Below are 16,827 nucleotides of genomic sequence, written 5' to 3'. Positions count from 1 at the left end.
TCCCATTTATGTGACTACAGACATATCCCTTAGTGCAATGTAACAGGTTTAGGCCCTTCTCACCCATGTGGAAGTATTTCCGTATAAGGTTTATTAGGCTGAATTGGAATGACCCGGGGTTGGGGGATATAGTTTTTAAGAAGCCAGTGCAGGTACAGCTATGGGACCCCTTATCCAGAATCCCGATATCCAGAAAGCTCCGAATTACGGAAAGCCCGTCTCCCATAGACCCCATTTTAATCAAATAATTCAGATGTTTAAAATTGATTTCCTTTTTCTCTGTAAAAATACAGTGCTTTGTATTTGATCCAAACTAAGATATAATTACCCTTTATTGGAGGCAAAATAATCCTATTGAGTTGAATTCATGTTTTATTTATTTATTTATTTTTAATAGACTTGTGGTATGAAGATCCAAATTACAGACGGACCCCTTATCCGGAATACCCTTGGTCCCGAGCATTCTTGATAACGGGTCCTATATTTGTAGTAGAACATGTGTAGCCTTTTCAGAAACTCTATTTATTGTGTGTACATGATTGGGAAATGATGCCTGACATTTTATTTTCAGGGTTCACCCCATCCCTAGCTGTTCAACCACAGACCTCCGGTGGCCTTAATGTTGATTTTGATTCAGTGTTTGGCAACAAATCTCCTTCCAGTGTTAACGTAGACTCGGCAGGTAAGTGCAACGTGGGCACTGATGTGTTTGTGTTCTCCCAGTGTCTGTGTGTTTGCTCTGTTGGGGTGAGAACTGATATAAATGTTTAATAATCTGTAAATTGCTGCAAAATATATAAATAATGTGTAATTGGCTGTATTTAGTATTTGTGCATACACTCACACACAAACATAAACAATATATTTGAATTATTCACTTTCACTCAGGGTTTAACTAGGGGGGGTGCAGGGCCCACTAGGGCCCCCACACCCTCCAAAGGGGCCCCAGTCATGGCTCCCACATTCTCCAAGGGACCCCCCACACCCTCCAAAGGGGCCCCAGTCATGGCTCCCACATTCTCCAAGGGACCCCCCACTGCCTGCCCAACCCTGTCACCAAGCACTTGTGTAATATAGTTACTTTCAGGTGCTCCGGGGGAGGGAGAATGGCTGCCATTGGGAGCTCTGGGTATTGGGTGTGGGCCAGCGCGGCCCACTGGGTTTTCTCTCTGTACCCCGCCGGGCCAGTCCGACTCTGCTTGCACCCAGTGGGAATTGGGATTGCACATCTCTGCTTGTTTTTATGCATATATACAATATATATTTATAGGAAGGAGCTTCCATAATGTTTGACATCATTTTATTTACTTTGTGTTCCCCCCATTAAAGCTTTTGATGATTTGGGCGGGCTCCTCAAGCCAACAGTAGCCTCTCTGAATCAGAATCTTCCCTCCTGTAAGAACCCACAAAACAAACTGGTGTCCGATGACCTGGATTCGTCCCTCGCCAACCTTGTGGGCAGTGAGTATTCCCCAGAGCACAAGGTGCAGCAGTAATAAAGCTTCCTGATTCTTTTCATCCACTCACTCTGCTTCCTTCCTTCCCTAGATCTGGGCATTGGCAACGGAACAACAAAGAAGTGAGTATTCCTTGAAATTTGTATTTGCTGTAATTGTCATCAGATGGCTTGTGTTACATTGGTACTGGGGCAGTTATTTAGCTGGGGAGGGGGGGGTATGGCCCTTCCCCAAAGGTAATTATGGCCTGAAGCCTGCCCATACATTTCATAGACCTCTATATTACACAAGGGTTCTACTACATGGGAATAGTTGGGCAGCACTGGGTTAATCAGTGCGTGTAAGAATGTTATGCTTTATGCTATTTTCCATTAAAAAATATATATTTCTTTAATGATAGCGATATTCACTGGAGTCAGCCTGGGGAGAAGAAGCTCACTGGAGGGACCAACTGGCAGCCAAAAGTAGCACCTACGACAACATGGAACCCTGCAACTTTGGTAGGTAGCCTAGAACCCACTGCTCCCTGTCTTTTCACAACACAATCTGATCTGTTCACTCTTATTCACTTATATTATTGTTAAATAACTGTTTAATATTATATGTATATTAGGAAGCTTTAACAACAGAGCACTCAATATCTTCTGACTTTAACACATTTACCCCCATGTGTAATTAAAAGGCATTAAGTTTGCCCTATAGCAGTAACCCATAGTAACCAATAAGCTGTTATTGGTGGCTAGTAAATTCTACCTGCTGATTAGTTGCTATGGGATACTGCTCCTGGGCAAAGTTAATGCCTTTTATTACATAACCCCCTTATTGTCTTATGTTGCCCACTATTTTTGGAAAGTACAGACGGGCTCTCTGTATAATTCTGGCTGGGGGGCACAGAATTATTATACATAGTAACATAGTAGTTGTGTATACTAATTCTGTGCCCCCAACTACTATTAATATGGATATTTCATTTCACTATTTCCAGTCTTGGAAGTGAAAGTGCCAGCAGTTACTGGTCCATGAGTATGAAGCTAATACCCCTGTTGGTACCTCTGGTTTGTTGTTATTAATGGAATACACTGACATTTGGGTACTTGACATTATCCTAGGTCCTTCTTAGACTTACACAGATTCACTACACAGATCATGTCCAGTGTGCATCTCCCATGCAGAAATACTCTAGAGCTTAGCAATACACTGATAGGTTCTTAAGATCTTGTCCACCAATATGCTGGGCTGGTCAAACCAATCTCCCCTGCTCTGCTTCACTGTAGAACAGAGGGCTCAAACTCAATTTACCTGGGGGCCGCAGGAGGCAAAGTCAGGATGAGGCTGGGCCGCATAAGGGATTTCACAAAAAATTGGCTTTCAAGGGATAATGCAAGGCACGGCGGGCGGGAGCTGCTGATTGCGGAAATGACGTTATGCCATCATAACAGTTATTATGGGAAGACGTTCTGTGTGCACAATTAGCTCCTTAGCAGCTAACTGTGCACACGGAACGTCTTCCCATAATAACTGTTATGATGGCATAACGTCATTTCCGCAATCAGCAGCTCCCGCCCGCCTTGCATTATCCCTTGAATCGCAATAAAAATCGCGATCCATTCATTGCTTTTGAGAAGGCCTTGGTGCGGGCCACAAAATATTGTACCGAGGGCCGCAAATGGCCCGCGGGCCGCGAGTTTGAGACCCCTGCTGTAGAACATGTATATTATTGCTGCTCACTGAGTGGCCAGAAGCACCCAGGATATTGCTATAAGTGCCAGCAACGTGTCCCATCTCTGTGTTTAACAAGCACTAATTCTACCTATTAATGAGACTGTTACATTTGCACTGTGTGTGTTTGTGTGTATCAAGTCCATGTTCTAATCTTGTGTTGTTGCATTGTACGATTGTTCCCTCTGATGAAACAATAAAACAGAATGGCATGCATTTCCCACAATACGTAAGTGAAAACAAACAAACCAACCTCCTCTTTACTCTGAGCTGGCATGTAATTCCTAACCAGTGTAACAATAAGCTGCAGCCTGACCCGGATCTGTGCCCTGGGTGCTGTGCCGATGTGCCACGGGTGCTGCACCTTCATCTGGTCGTCACTAACGGCATGCCGCCTCAAACGCCTTCTTTTCCTGCCTGGAATTGCCAGAGCTTGGGGTTGTGCAGCTTGATACAAACTGAATATTTATAACCTGCTTTGGGACAGTCATGATATATATATTTATGCAATATGGCCCGACCTTGCTGCGCTGGTTTCTGCGCCACTTCCAATACTTCTGGCTGCAACGAGGGTTGATTCTGCATGAGACTGCCTCTGGTTGAGCATAGTGTGTATTGATTGGTTTTCAGCAATCCTCCGTATCAGCAATGCCGTATCTTCTTTGCAATTAACCCTATCCTGCTCCAGCATTGTGCACTGAAATTACCTGAAGCACAGCAGGGTCATCATATCCAAGTACTGTACCAAACACATAGTATAAACCTCTGCAAATCTCCTTTAAAGGGAAAGTTTACCTTAATATTAATAAGAGTGCTATTCTGAGACAATTTGCAATTGGTCTTCATTTTTTATTACAGGTATAGGAACCGTTATCCAGAATGCTCGGAACCAAGGGTATTCCGGATAAGGGGTCTTTTTCTAATTTGGATCTCCATACCTTAAGTCTACTAAAAAATCAATAAACCATTAATTAAACCCAATAGGGCAGTTCTGCCCCAATAAGGGGTAATTATATCTTAGTTGGGATCAAGTACAGGTACTGTTTTATTATTACAGAGAAAAGGGAATAATTTAACCATTAAATAAACCCAATAGGGCTGTTCTGCCCCAATAAGGGGTAATTATATCTTAGTTGGGATCAAGTACAGGTACTGTTTTATTATTACAGCGAAAAGGGAATCATTTAACCATTAAATAAACCCAATAGGGCTGTTCTGCCCCCAATAAGGGGTAATTATATCTTAGTTGGGATCAAGTACAGGTACTGTTTTATTATTACAGAGAAAAGGGAATCATTTAACCATTAAATAAACCCAATAGGGCTGTTCTGCCCCAATAAGGGGTAATTATATCTTAGTTGGGATCAAGTACAGGTACTGTTTTATTATTACAGAGAAAAGGGAATCATTTAACCATTAAATAAACCCAATAGGGCTGTTCTGTCCCAATAAGGGGTAATTATATCTTAGTTGGGATCAAGTACAGGTACTGTTTTATTATTACAGAGAAAAGGGAATCATTTAACCATTAAATAAACCCAATAGGGCTGTTCTGCCCCCAATAAGGGGTAATTATATCTTAGTTGGGATCAAGTACAGGTACTGTTTTATTATTACAGAGAAAAGGGAATCATTTAACCATTAAATAAACCCAATAGGGCTGTTCTGCCCCAATAAGGGGTAATTATATCTTAGTTGGGATCAAGTACAGGTACTGTTTTATTATTACAGAGAAAAGGGAATCATTTAACCATGAAATAAACCCAACAGGACTGTTCTGCCCCCAATAAGGGGTAATTATATCTTAGTTGGGATCAAGTACAGGTACTGTTTTATTATTACAGAGAAAAAGAAAATCATTTTTAAAATTTTGAATTATTTGATTTAAATGGAGTCTATGGGAGACAGGCTTTCCATAATTCAGAGCTTTCTGGATAACAGATAAGGGATCCCATACCTGTAGTTTTTTTATATTTCAATAATTGTTCAGCAGTTATAACAGCTATTTGGTTGCTAGGGTTCAAGTTACCTTAGCAACCAGGGGGGGTTTGGATGAGAAGGCTGGTATATGAATAGGAGAGGGACTGAACACAAAAAGGAGTTCAAAAAAGTAACAATAACAATAAAACTGGAGCCTCACAGAGCAATCGTTTTTTTGCTGCCGGGGTCAGTGACCCCCAGTTGAAAGCTGCAATGAGTTTCAAGAAGGTGACAAGTAATTCAAAAACTACGACCAATTGAAAAGTTGCTTAGAATTGTTCATTCTATACCATTCTAAAAGCTAAATGATAGGTGAACCCCCCTTTTTCAAATGCAGCTTCTCCCACAAATGGCACGCTTTCTGTCACTGCTGCAACACTTATGATGTAAGCCAGTTACACAGGTCCCACTGAAGAGCAAATAGGCCTATTTAATAAGAAACACCTAAATTATAGTTGTCATCACTATAGAGCCAGGACCCTGCAAACGGCTCCCCGGCGTATATAGGGTTAATACAGAAGAAGATATCTCCAACTGTTCCGCTTTACAAGTTTTGCTGCACTTCTAATGTCTTCTAATTACTCACACGCTGCTATTATTTTTGCATAACGAGCCGTTACGTTTCCCTATAATAACCCTGTGTTACACTTATGTTTTAGCTTCCCGGACGCCCCCTTTGCCTGTAGGTTATTGCTGGGGGTGTAGGTTGGGCCCCAGGGCTAGGCTCTGATTTGTACACTAGATACATTATGAGCAGTTGGGCTACGGTTATATCAGCGGCCTTGTCTGTGTGAGAAATTCCCTCTTAGCTGGGCACCGAGACAAATGGATTGTCAGCTCAGTGACATTTAACAACTGTTAGGGAAATTGTACAAGAACTAAGCACAATTCAGCAGGAACAGCCCCCTAAGTTTGCTCATAGCCTGTACAGAGAGATACCATAAAACTATGGCACATTGGGATTCCCCTGTACTAAGCACAATTCAGCAGGAACAGCCCCCTAAGTTTGCTCATAGCCTGTACAGAGAGATACCATAAAACTATGGCACATAGGGATTCCCCCGTACTAAGCACAATTCAGCAGGAACAGCCCCCTAAGTTTGCTCATAGCCTGTACAGAGAGATACCATAAAACTATGGCACATAGGGATTCCCCCGTACTAAGCACAATTCAGCAGGAACAGCCCCCTAAGTTTGCTCATAGCCTGTACAGAGAGATACCATAAAACTATGGCACATAGGGATTCCCCCGTACTAAGCACAATTCAGCAGGAACAGCCCCCTAAGTTTGCTCATAGCCTGTACAGAGAGATACCATAAAACTATGGCACATAGGGATTCCCCCGTACTAAGCACAATTCAGCAGGAACAGCCCCCTAAGTTTGCTCATAGCCTGTACAGAGAGATACCATAAAACTATGGCACATAGGGATTCCCCTGTACTAAGCACAATTCAGCAGGAACAGCCTCCTAAGTTTGCTCATAGCCTGTACAGAGAGATACCATAAAACTATGGCACATAGGGATTCCCCTGTACTAAGCACAATTCAGCAGGAACAGCCCCCTAAGTTTGCTCATAGCCTGTACAGAGAGATACCATAAAACTATGGCACATAGGGATTCCCCTGTACTAAGCACAATTCAGCAGGAACAGCCCCCTAAGTTTGCTCATAGCCTGTACAGAGAGATACCATAAAACTATGGCACATAGGGATTCCCCTGTACTAAGCACAATTCAGCAGGAACAGCCCCCTAAGTTTGCTCATAGCCTGTACAGAGAGATACCATAAAACTATGGCACATAGGGATTCCCCTGTACTAAGCACAATTCAGCAGGAACAGCCCCATAGTTTGCTGATATGCTGTACAGAAAGTTCTGTTGGAATCAAGTAACCTTGTAAATCCCCTGACCTTTTTAAAGTTAGACAGAACTAACTTGGCTTATTTTCTGGAAACATTTCTATATAAAATTCCAAATTCCCTTGTGCACTTGAGCCAAAAGGGAGAATATTCATAATATTGATATAAATGATAAGATATATTCAAAACATTGGCTTTCCTTTCTCAAATCCAGACTGTAGTTGTGGAAGGGATGGATTACATTACTGTAACGCAGGGGAAACATTACTGGTAACTTTGTTACTGCCGAGAACCATAGGCAGATATGGACCCCCCCTCCCCCCGGGGCCGGTCTGTGGCCAACTATCTGGTATATTGTTAGGGCTACAGCTGATAGTATTGGTTCCGCCACAGGGCTTAGCGTCCCACACCATTAAACTGTCTCGCTTCCCTGCCTTTAGTTATTTTGTAACCGACTATTTTCTGTATTATATCAGGCACCACCAATAATGGCGTATCCTGCAACGACGCCTACAGGAATTGTGGGATATGGAATGGTAAGTCATGCCTGTTTTATTCATGTTAATGAAAGCGATAATGGCTAACTTGCACAGTCTTCATATCCTTCTGTTTGTCTTTAGCCCCCAATGGGACCAGTACCAGTCATACAGCAACCGCCATTAATATACAACCAGCCCGTGATGAGACCACCTAATCCTTTCGGCCCTGTATCAGGAGCACAGGTAAGCGCTGCCGCCGCACCCCCTGAGCCTATGGGCTGCCATACGTGGGCTCCGGAGCTTCTCTTGCATTCACATGTAGCAGTACCTATGGCACCCAGGGCTCGTTACTGTCATATACTGCAAATATGATATATATAAATATTAAGCCCATTTACTACACTTGCAGCATAAGGGTGAAGACACACAGAGCTACTTAGTAGGAGCTACTTGTCTCGGCTACTAAACCCCAGAAAATACCCTGCCATAGAGAATACTGAGAATTGCCTTTGCTAAAACACACACACAGACACTATATGCTTAGCATTGTCTATTTTAGTAGCCATGACAAGTTGCTGCTACTAGTAGCTCCATGTGTCTTCACCCTGAGGGTGGAGACACATGGAGCTACTAGTAGCAGCAACTTTTTCACGGCTACTAAACGCCAAAAGATACCCTGCCATAGACGGTACTGAGAATTGTCTCTGCTAAACGCACATAGAGACAATTATCAGTAAATGATCAGCATTGTCTGTTTTAGTAGCCACAACAAGTAGCTGCTACTAGTAGCTCTGTGTGTCTTTAACCTAAGGGTGAAGGTCGAAGACTATTAGTAGCAGCTACTTGTCATGGCTACTAAAATAGACAATGCTGATCATTTACTGATAATTGTCTCTACGTGTGTTTAGCAGAGACAATTCTCAGTACTGTCTATGGCAGGGGATTTTCTGGCATTAAGTAGCAGCTACTAGTAGCTCTGTGTGTCTTTTCCCTAATGGCATGACCACTCCGGTGCTATCAGAACACTGACCATGCTATAAATCCTGGTGATATGCAGTGGTTTGGGGCGGGGAGGTGGGTGAACAGGAATTCCTATACCTTACCATACTCTTTATCTTTCTGCTGATGTGTGTTGTGAGCCTGTCATATCCCATGGCATCTTTGGGGTTAAATCCAGACAGTTAATCGTGGGTAACTCCAGTGCTGTGTGTGCATTTGCCCATCAATAATAAGGTCAGCATTAGCCATTGGAAGATCATTGATCAAATCATACATAATGCTCATTCATTTTATAAAGATAATGATCTTCGAATGCAGTTTTGCTGATCTCTCAGGGGTTAAAAGTAATACATTCTGGGTTTCATTAGTTAATCACACACGTTAGGTTGGGAGCAGGCAGCGGAATTAAGTCCCGTGGCCATGTAGGCCCCCCCCCCCATTTACGCTGCTGGAAGAACCTGTCGAGATGCTGAGAATTACACACAGGTATTTTTATCTGCAATTGCTGCACTTTATAGATTAGTCCGGGGGCAGAGTGGGGTTGTTTCAGAGTTGGCCGTAGTTTGGCCGTCTGTAAAGTAGAACAAGGCCTTTCTGTCTGCGGCAGATGTAAATAGGCACACTGTTACCGACTGTATCTGAATAAACTCACACTATAAAGGCCTCTCACACTACAGCTCTTGTGTAGATCTGCCTTCTCTCTATTCTCATCTCCCCAGTCAGACATTTTATTGTATCTCACTGTTATTGTTGGCCGTTTGCCTATTTGTCAGTGGAGCTGTCCATCTGGCTGGCAAAAGAGACCATTTAGTAAGCTGTTTAATTCTCCTGGTTGCACAAATTACTGGAAAAGTAATATATACTGTTTATATATACTAGTATACTAGTGTATATATAATTAACACACACACACACACACATACACACACACACACACACACACACACACACTTTATATACTTGAGGTACAGCCTCTAATTAGCACAAGCTATCCTCTTTCTTCAGTATGTTTGTCTTTATATGTGTTATGGAACTAAAGTGTTTGCCTTACTTACGCTTCTATAGTTCCAGGGGTACCCAGGGCACAAATAAGCACTCACCCCAAATCCCCCCTAACTGGCCTTCAGGCTGGGCCCCCTTAGCCCATAACAAGGTTACAGATATATAGAAACATTGGGGTAACAGTCACCCTGCTATAGTTCCAGGGGTACCCAGGGCACAAATAAGCACTCACCCCAAATCCCCCCCTAACTGGCCTTCAGGCTGGGCCCCCTTAGCCCATAACAAGGTTACAGATATATAGAAACATTGGGGTAACAGTCACCCTGCTATAGTTCCAGGGGTACCCAGGGCACAAATAAGCACTCACCCCAAATCCCCCCCCCCTAACTGGCCTTCAGGCTGGGCCCCCTTAGCCCATAACAAGGTTACAGATATATAGAAACATTGGGGTAACAGTCACCCTGCTATAGTTCCAGGGGTACCCAGGGCACAAATAAGCACTCACCCCAAATCCCCCCCTAACTGGCCTTCAGGCTGGGCCCCCTTAGCCCATAACAAGGTTACAGATATATAGAAACATTGGGGTAACAGTCACCCTGCTATAGTTCCAGGGGTACCCAGGGCACAAATAAGCACTCACCCCAAATCCCCCCCTAACTGGCCTTCAGGCTGGGCCCCCTTAGCCCATAACAAGGTTACAGATATATAGAAACATTGGGGTAACAGTCACCCTGCTATAGTTCCAGGGGTACCCAGGGCACAAATAAGCACTCACCCCAAATCCCCCCCTAACTGGCCTTCAGGCTGGGCCCCCTTAGCCCATAACAAGGTTACAGATATATAGAAACATTGGGGTAACAGTCACCCTGCTATAGTTCCAGGGGTACCCAGGGCACAAATAAGCACTCACCCCAAATCCCCCCTAACTGGCCTTCAGGCTGGGCCCCCTTAGCCCATAACAAGGTTACAGATATATAGAAACATTGGGGTAACAGTCACCCCGCTATAGTTCCAGGGGTACCCAGGGCACAAATAAGCACTCACCCCAAATCTCTGTGTCCCAGAATATCACCCACATAATACCAGAAGTTAATATCAAGGCTACCTTCCCCTTTAATACAGTGTGCAGCTCACAGACAGAGGGCTGAGCCCCATATAGTACTGAACCCATTATAAGGTTGGGGGGGGGGGGGGTGGATATGCCGGGCAGTGCCAGGGGGGGGGGGCAATGTGTTACTGTGTGTGTCAGCGCTTTATACTGTTTCTGCTTAGAACTAAATCTCACTTTCCATGACATTTTCTGCTCTCATATCCTGTCATTCTCAGACTTTTCTCTCTCTCTCTCTCCTTCTTCCTATGGTTTCATGCCAAGCAGTTGCCTGCGGCGCCCAGCCCCTCCAGCCAGAGTCCTCACAGAGCTCCGGGCGAGGACCGCTACCCACAGCTCTCTTTGCAGGATTTCTTGTAGGACACATTAGGTATAGCCAGACTCATTAGCCACAAGCCCGTATGGCCGGGGGGGGCTGCGACTGACTCAGACTGATGCCGGTGTGTGTGCCCACTCATTTGTGTTGGACCCTGTGCTTAAAGGAGAACTAAACCATAAATACTATATCATTTATATACGGAACCAGCCTGCAGGGTGAGAATATCTATAACAGTAATAACCCCGGGGCTGCAGGGAAGCTGGGCTTTAGGGATCGTCGCAAATCATCAAGCACAAAATGAAATTGATCCACCATAAAAGTGGGTTCGGTGCATCCCTAATATATACAGTATATTGTGAGTGGTTTCCTAAGCTCAGGTAAGTGCCAGCAGCACAGAGTATTGCTGGGAATCAGCAGAGAAGAGGATAGGAGGCTACTGGGGCATCTTTGGGGGGCACAGATCTTCCCTGCTAAAGGCCTGTGGGTGCCTTGGGCCGGTACAGAATTGTAGCCAAATTCTTTGCTGAGCTTTAGTTCTCCTTTAAAGGAAAAAGACGGGGGGGGGGGGGGGGAAGAAGGTAAATACAGGTATGGGACCTATTATCCAGAATGCTCGGGACCTGGGGTTTTCCGGATAAGGGTTGTTCTGCCCCAATAAGGGGTAATTATATCTTAGTTGGGATCAAGTACAGGTACTGTTTTATTATTACAGAGAAAAGGGAATCATTTAACCATTAAATAAACCCAATAGGGCTGTTCTGCCCCAATAAGGGGTAATTATATCTTAGTTGGGATCAAGTACAGGTACTGTTTTATTATTACAGAGAAAAGGGAATCATTTAACCATTAAATAAACCCAATAGGGCTGTTCTGCCCCCAATAAGGGATAATTATATCTTAGTTGGGATCAAGTACAGGTACTGTTTTATTATTACAGAGAAAAGGGAATCATTTAACCATTAATTAAACCCAATAGGACTGTTCTGCCCCCAATAAGGGGTAATTATATCTTAGTTGGGATCAAGTACAGGTACTGTTTTATTATTACAGAGAAAAGGGAATCATTTAACCATGAAATAAACCCAATAGGGCTGTTCTGCCCCAATAAGGGGTAATTATATCTTAGTTGGGATCAAGTACAGGTACTGTTTTATTATTACAGAGAAAAGGGAATCATTTAACCATGAAATAAACCCAATAGGGCTGTTCTGCCCCAATAAGGGGTAATTATATCTTAGTTGGGATCAAGTACAAGGTACTGTTTTATTATTACAGAGAAAAGGGAATCATTTAACCATGAAATAAACCCAATAGGGCTGTTCTGCCCCAATAAGGGGTAATTATATCTTAGTTGGGATCAAGTACAGGTACTGTTTTATTATTACAGAGAAAAGGGAATCATTTAACCATGAAATAAACCCAATAGGGCTGTTCTGCCCCCAATAAGGGGTAATTATATCTTAGTTGGGATCAAGTACAGGTACTGTTTTATTATTACAGAGAAAAGGGAATCATTTAACCATTAAATAAACCCAATAGGGCTGTTCTGTTTCCAGATAAGGTATCCCATACCTGTATCCCCTTAAAAGGGAATATTTCAATACCTATTTAAAGCCATGACCGTTTACAGAGTTTTTTTTTACCCTAAAATTAGTTTCTGGTATGATTTAGGCAATATTATATCTCATTCTTTGTTTTCAGCTATAACCCAATTGCTGCTTTTTTCTTTCCCCCCCCCCAGATGCAGTTCATGTAACCCAGCTGGAGGGGGAGCACCCTTAGAAAAGGCAACGCTAAGTAACAAATCCCTACTTCCAGTTCAATCCAAGCTGCTGTAAAGCTCTCTCCTCTTCCACGGGAACGGTGGCGGAACAAGGCGCGGCGCTACGAACGACCCGAAGCTTCCCCTACAAGATAGTCGGAAAGGGGCCCGATGTATCCCAGTCTCTCCAGTCATACAGAGTGATGGTACCAGTCATATAGTGGGGGGGCACAGTGAGATACCAGGATGTGCTACGTACTGTGATTGGCTCTGCTGTGCCAAGTGGGCGGTTCCCTTCGGCCGTCGGCGGGTGAATCAAATCACATGACCCCCTTGTCATTAATCAGTACTTTTCTTTCTTCTGCTTGGACACATATAGACCGTAATTGTCATTAACACTTTCTATTCCCCCCGCCCGCCCCGCCTTTGAAATATATATATACCTCTATATATATATATATTCAGTTTGCAGTAGACATTCCTTTATGTATTATTTGTATTTATTTATGATTATCAGTTTAACATTAATGTATCAAACACCGTATGTATGGATGTATACAATTTCTTTCTTTTTTTTAATATGAAATTCCATACAGAGCACTAAATATTTTTAAGTCCATATACTGCTAATGGGGAGGGCCAGATTTTATCCGTCTTTTAATGGAATCCCCCATAGACATCATTTTTGTGCCTGGGATTTTACGAGGGGGGGGGGGGGGGGAGGAGGTTTATCGATGTCGGGGGAGGGACACACTACATTTTAAACCCGATTTTATTTGCGGGGTGGGGGGGGGGGGAAGGAATTTATCGCTTTGTGCTTGCCAGGTCATTATTTCCCATTCGACATGGTAACGCCTTTCAAAATGAATGTGAGGAATTGCTTTCATTGTGTATTTTCCTTTACGACGTGTGGGAGGGGCTTATAATGAAGCCGCCTGATTGGTGGCAGAGACCTGAATCGTCACTCTATAACAAAGTGCCATAAGCCTATTCCATACGTTACGTTTACAAGGGGGAGACATTTCCTGTAACACAAAGCCATTCTGGCTATAAATTGGCCAGCTGGCCATAAATATAAAAATATATATATATTCCGGTCTCTAAGTGCAGGCAACGGAGCATTCTAGATCTCAGACCCATCTTCGTGGATCTCTGTGGCTGCTGTTGAGCTTCACCTCCCAAAAGCATTGGGCTGTTCTATTTCCAAGCAGGAGTGCATGCTGGGAGTTGTAGTTCAGGAACAGCCGCAGGTTGAACAGAAGTGGTTCCCTCACCCTGCAGGGGCAGAAGGGCAGCCATTAGCGACCAATGAAAATCCAGTGTGGCCGCCCGGGGTAGTGGGGATCGGCAGAGCGCGGGCGCTGTTGACCAGCCCCCGCCGTGTATATAAAAGTAAGGAAGCCTGGAAGGAAAGTGAACAATATGAAAGCAATTCTGTACATGAACATGTACTTGCTGCATTGTCTCTGCAGATTCTATTTTTGTTTAAAATATAAAAAGAAAAAACAATGTATGTGATTAAGAATTGGTGGATTTTCAAATAAATTCAGCTTCAACGAGGATCGTGTGTTATACGGCAGGACTATCGGCGACTGTGGGAATATTATGGGATGGAGGGTCCCGTCGGTTCTGGGATACAGTAAGGCCGATTTCCTGCTTTTCTCTAATAACGAGACAGTACCTAGAACCATGAAAGAAACAATCCTATCCTAGGCTTGTTAAGGGATCACATTCAAAATTATGTAGTGGAGAATGCCATTATGAGCAGTAATCAGCATGGCTTTATGAAGGACAGGTCATGTCAGACCAATTTAATTGCTTTTTATGATGAGGTAAGTAAGAAGCTGGACAGTGGGGATGCAGTAGATATCATCTATTTGGATTTTGCCAAAGCATTTGATACCGTTCCCCACAAACGACTGCTTTCTAAGCTAAGGTCTATTGGTCTTAGTGAAGTCGTTTGCACATGGATAGAAAACTGGCTACAGGATCGGGTACAGAGGGTGGTTGTTAATGGTACATTCTCTACTTGGAGTAAGGTTCTCAGTGGGGTCCCTCAGGGTTCTGTACTGGGTCCACTTTTGTTTAATTTGTTCATAAATGACTTAGGGGAGGGTATTATGAGTAATGTATCAGTGTTTGCAGATGACACAAAACTCTGCAGACCAGTCAATTCTATCCAGGATGTGACATCCCTGCAGCAGGATCTTGACCAACTGGCAATCTGGGCAGCTAAGTGGCAGATGAGATTTAATGTGGATAAATGTAAGGTCATGCACCTGGGATGTAAAAATATGCAAGCCCCGTATAACCTTAATGGGACTGCACTAGGCAAATCCATAATGGAGAAGGACCTTGGAGTCCTTGTAGATAATAAACTTGGCTGTAGCAAGCAATGCCAGGCAGCAGCTGCAAGGGCAAATAAGGTTCTGAGCTGTATTAAAAGGGGTATAGATTCACGGGAGGAGGGGGTTATTCTTCCCCTTTACAGAGCGCTGGTAAGGCCCCATCTAGAATATGCTGTTCAGTTTTGGTCTCCAGTGCTCAAACGGGACATTATTGAGCTAGAGAGGGTCCAGAGAAGGGCAACTAAGCTGGTAAAGGGTATGGAAAGTCTCAGTTATGGGGAAAGACTGGCCAAGTTGGGTCTGTTTACACTGGAGAAGAGGCGCTTAAGAGGTGACATGATAACTATGTATAAATATATAAGGGGATCATATAATAACCTTTCTAATGTTTTATTTACCAGTAGGTCCTTCCAACGGACACGAGGGCACCCACTCCGTTTAGAAGAAGGGAGGTTCCATTTAAATATTCGGAAAGGATTTTTTACAGTGAGAGCTGTGAAGTTGTGGAATTCCCTCCCCGAATCAGTCGTGCTGGCTGATACATTATATAGCTTTAAGAAGGGGCTGGATGGATTCTTAGCAAGTGAGGGAATACAGGGTTATGGGAGATAGCTCTTAGTACAAGTTGATACAGGGACTGGTCCGATTGCCATCTTGGAGTCAGGAAGGAATTTTTTCCCCTCTGAGGCAAATTAGAGAGGTTTCAGATGGGGTTTTTTGCCTTCCTCTGGATCAACTAGTAGTTAGGCAGGTTATATATAGGCATTATGGTTGAACTTGATGGACGTATGTCTTTTTTCAACCCAACTTACTATGTTACTATTGGGCTTTTACTATTTAACCCTAAGCCTACCAGTGTTATTTGCTTTTGCCAGTAAACATACGGACTCAAAAGACAAGTTTAGGTCCCTGGCAGTTGGTGCCATTGAATTTACCATCCCCGGCCTTATAGCGAGGTGATTCTAATGCACAAAGACCCCTTATCCAGAAAACGGCAGCCCCAAAGGAGAAAAACTGCATCGGGCAAGGGAAAAATACTCCTTTTTATTTATCCTTCCCAGCATCCCTAGCGCTGGCTGACACTTGAGCAGTAAAGTTGGAAAGGCCCAAACTGCCGAATATCGGAAATAAGGTAATATGGCGGCGCTCTACTGTTACCCTGGGCCGGGGCAGATTTGTTTCTAAAAGAAGCACTGGCCTGGGGTATCCGCTTTGTGATTGGATTCACTGGGGTGCTGCCTAACATCGGCACCCCTATTACATCCACCTTTCCTTTACTTTTAGAAACCCAGTCTTAGGCCAAATCAGGACCCAAAAATTCACCACTGAACCCTGTAAAAACTGCTGTGATTGGCTGAATCCAGAAGCAAATCTAGGACGTTGCACAATCCTAATCCGGAACATTTAGATAATAGATCCCATAAGTGAAGTAAAATAAAATGCAGCACAGCAGGGTATGGAGCCCTTGGTATTGGGAGTCTTGTAAATTAGTTACCAATAAGGAAGCACCTAACGAAGGATTCTTTAACTAACCCAGTTTGATAGGGTTATGGTGACTGGCCCACCCAGAGGGGGGGAGGGGGGGGGACTTATTTGAGAGTAACTAAATAAAATGATGCTGGTTATATGCTAAATACAGTTGTACTGGGGGCCTCTTTATTGAAAAGGAATTGGGGGTTTGTGGATAACAGACTGTGCAACGCTAGGCAGTGCCAGTAAGTGCCCGGTAAAGCTACTAATTCTCTCTCACAGGAGGGCCAATGACTCGGGATGAAAGCACAATCCTGCCTAATG

The 16,827-nt window shown here is 43.6% G+C and overlaps 1 protein-coding gene across 12 annotated transcripts in view; it reads left to right on the top strand.

Annotated features, from left to right (window-relative positions):
- The window catches only part of picalm (phosphatidylinositol binding clathrin assembly protein), a 59,196-nt gene extending 44,951 nt beyond the window's left edge, over nt 1-14,245 (top strand). For 4 of the 12 annotated variants that reach the window (XM_031895762.1, XM_031895761.1, XM_031895766.1 and 1 more), the window contains 9 exons: nt 572-682; nt 1,330-1,461; nt 1,549-1,579; nt 1,858-1,957; nt 3,382-3,405; nt 7,493-7,552; nt 7,637-7,738; nt 10,872-10,974; nt 12,665-14,245. In XM_031895762.1, coding sequence (XP_031751622.1) covers nt 572-682; nt 1,330-1,461; nt 1,549-1,579; nt 1,858-1,957; nt 3,382-3,405; nt 7,493-7,552; nt 7,637-7,738; nt 10,872-10,964 — 653 coding nt within the window. In that variant the 3' untranslated portion in view covers nt 10,965-10,974; nt 12,665-14,245. 12 annotated transcript variants of the gene reach the window in all.
- Nucleotides 14,246-16,827: the final 2,582 nt, after the last annotated feature.

Source organism: Xenopus tropicalis, chromosome 2 (assembly GCF_000004195.4).
Source record: "Xenopus tropicalis strain Nigerian chromosome 2, UCB_Xtro_10.0, whole genome shotgun sequence".
NCBI lineage: Eukaryota > Metazoa > Chordata > Amphibia > Anura > Pipidae > Xenopus > Xenopus tropicalis.
The sequence above is the reverse complement of the archived record's forward strand: the minus strand, read 5'-3'. Positions and strand labels throughout refer to the sequence as shown.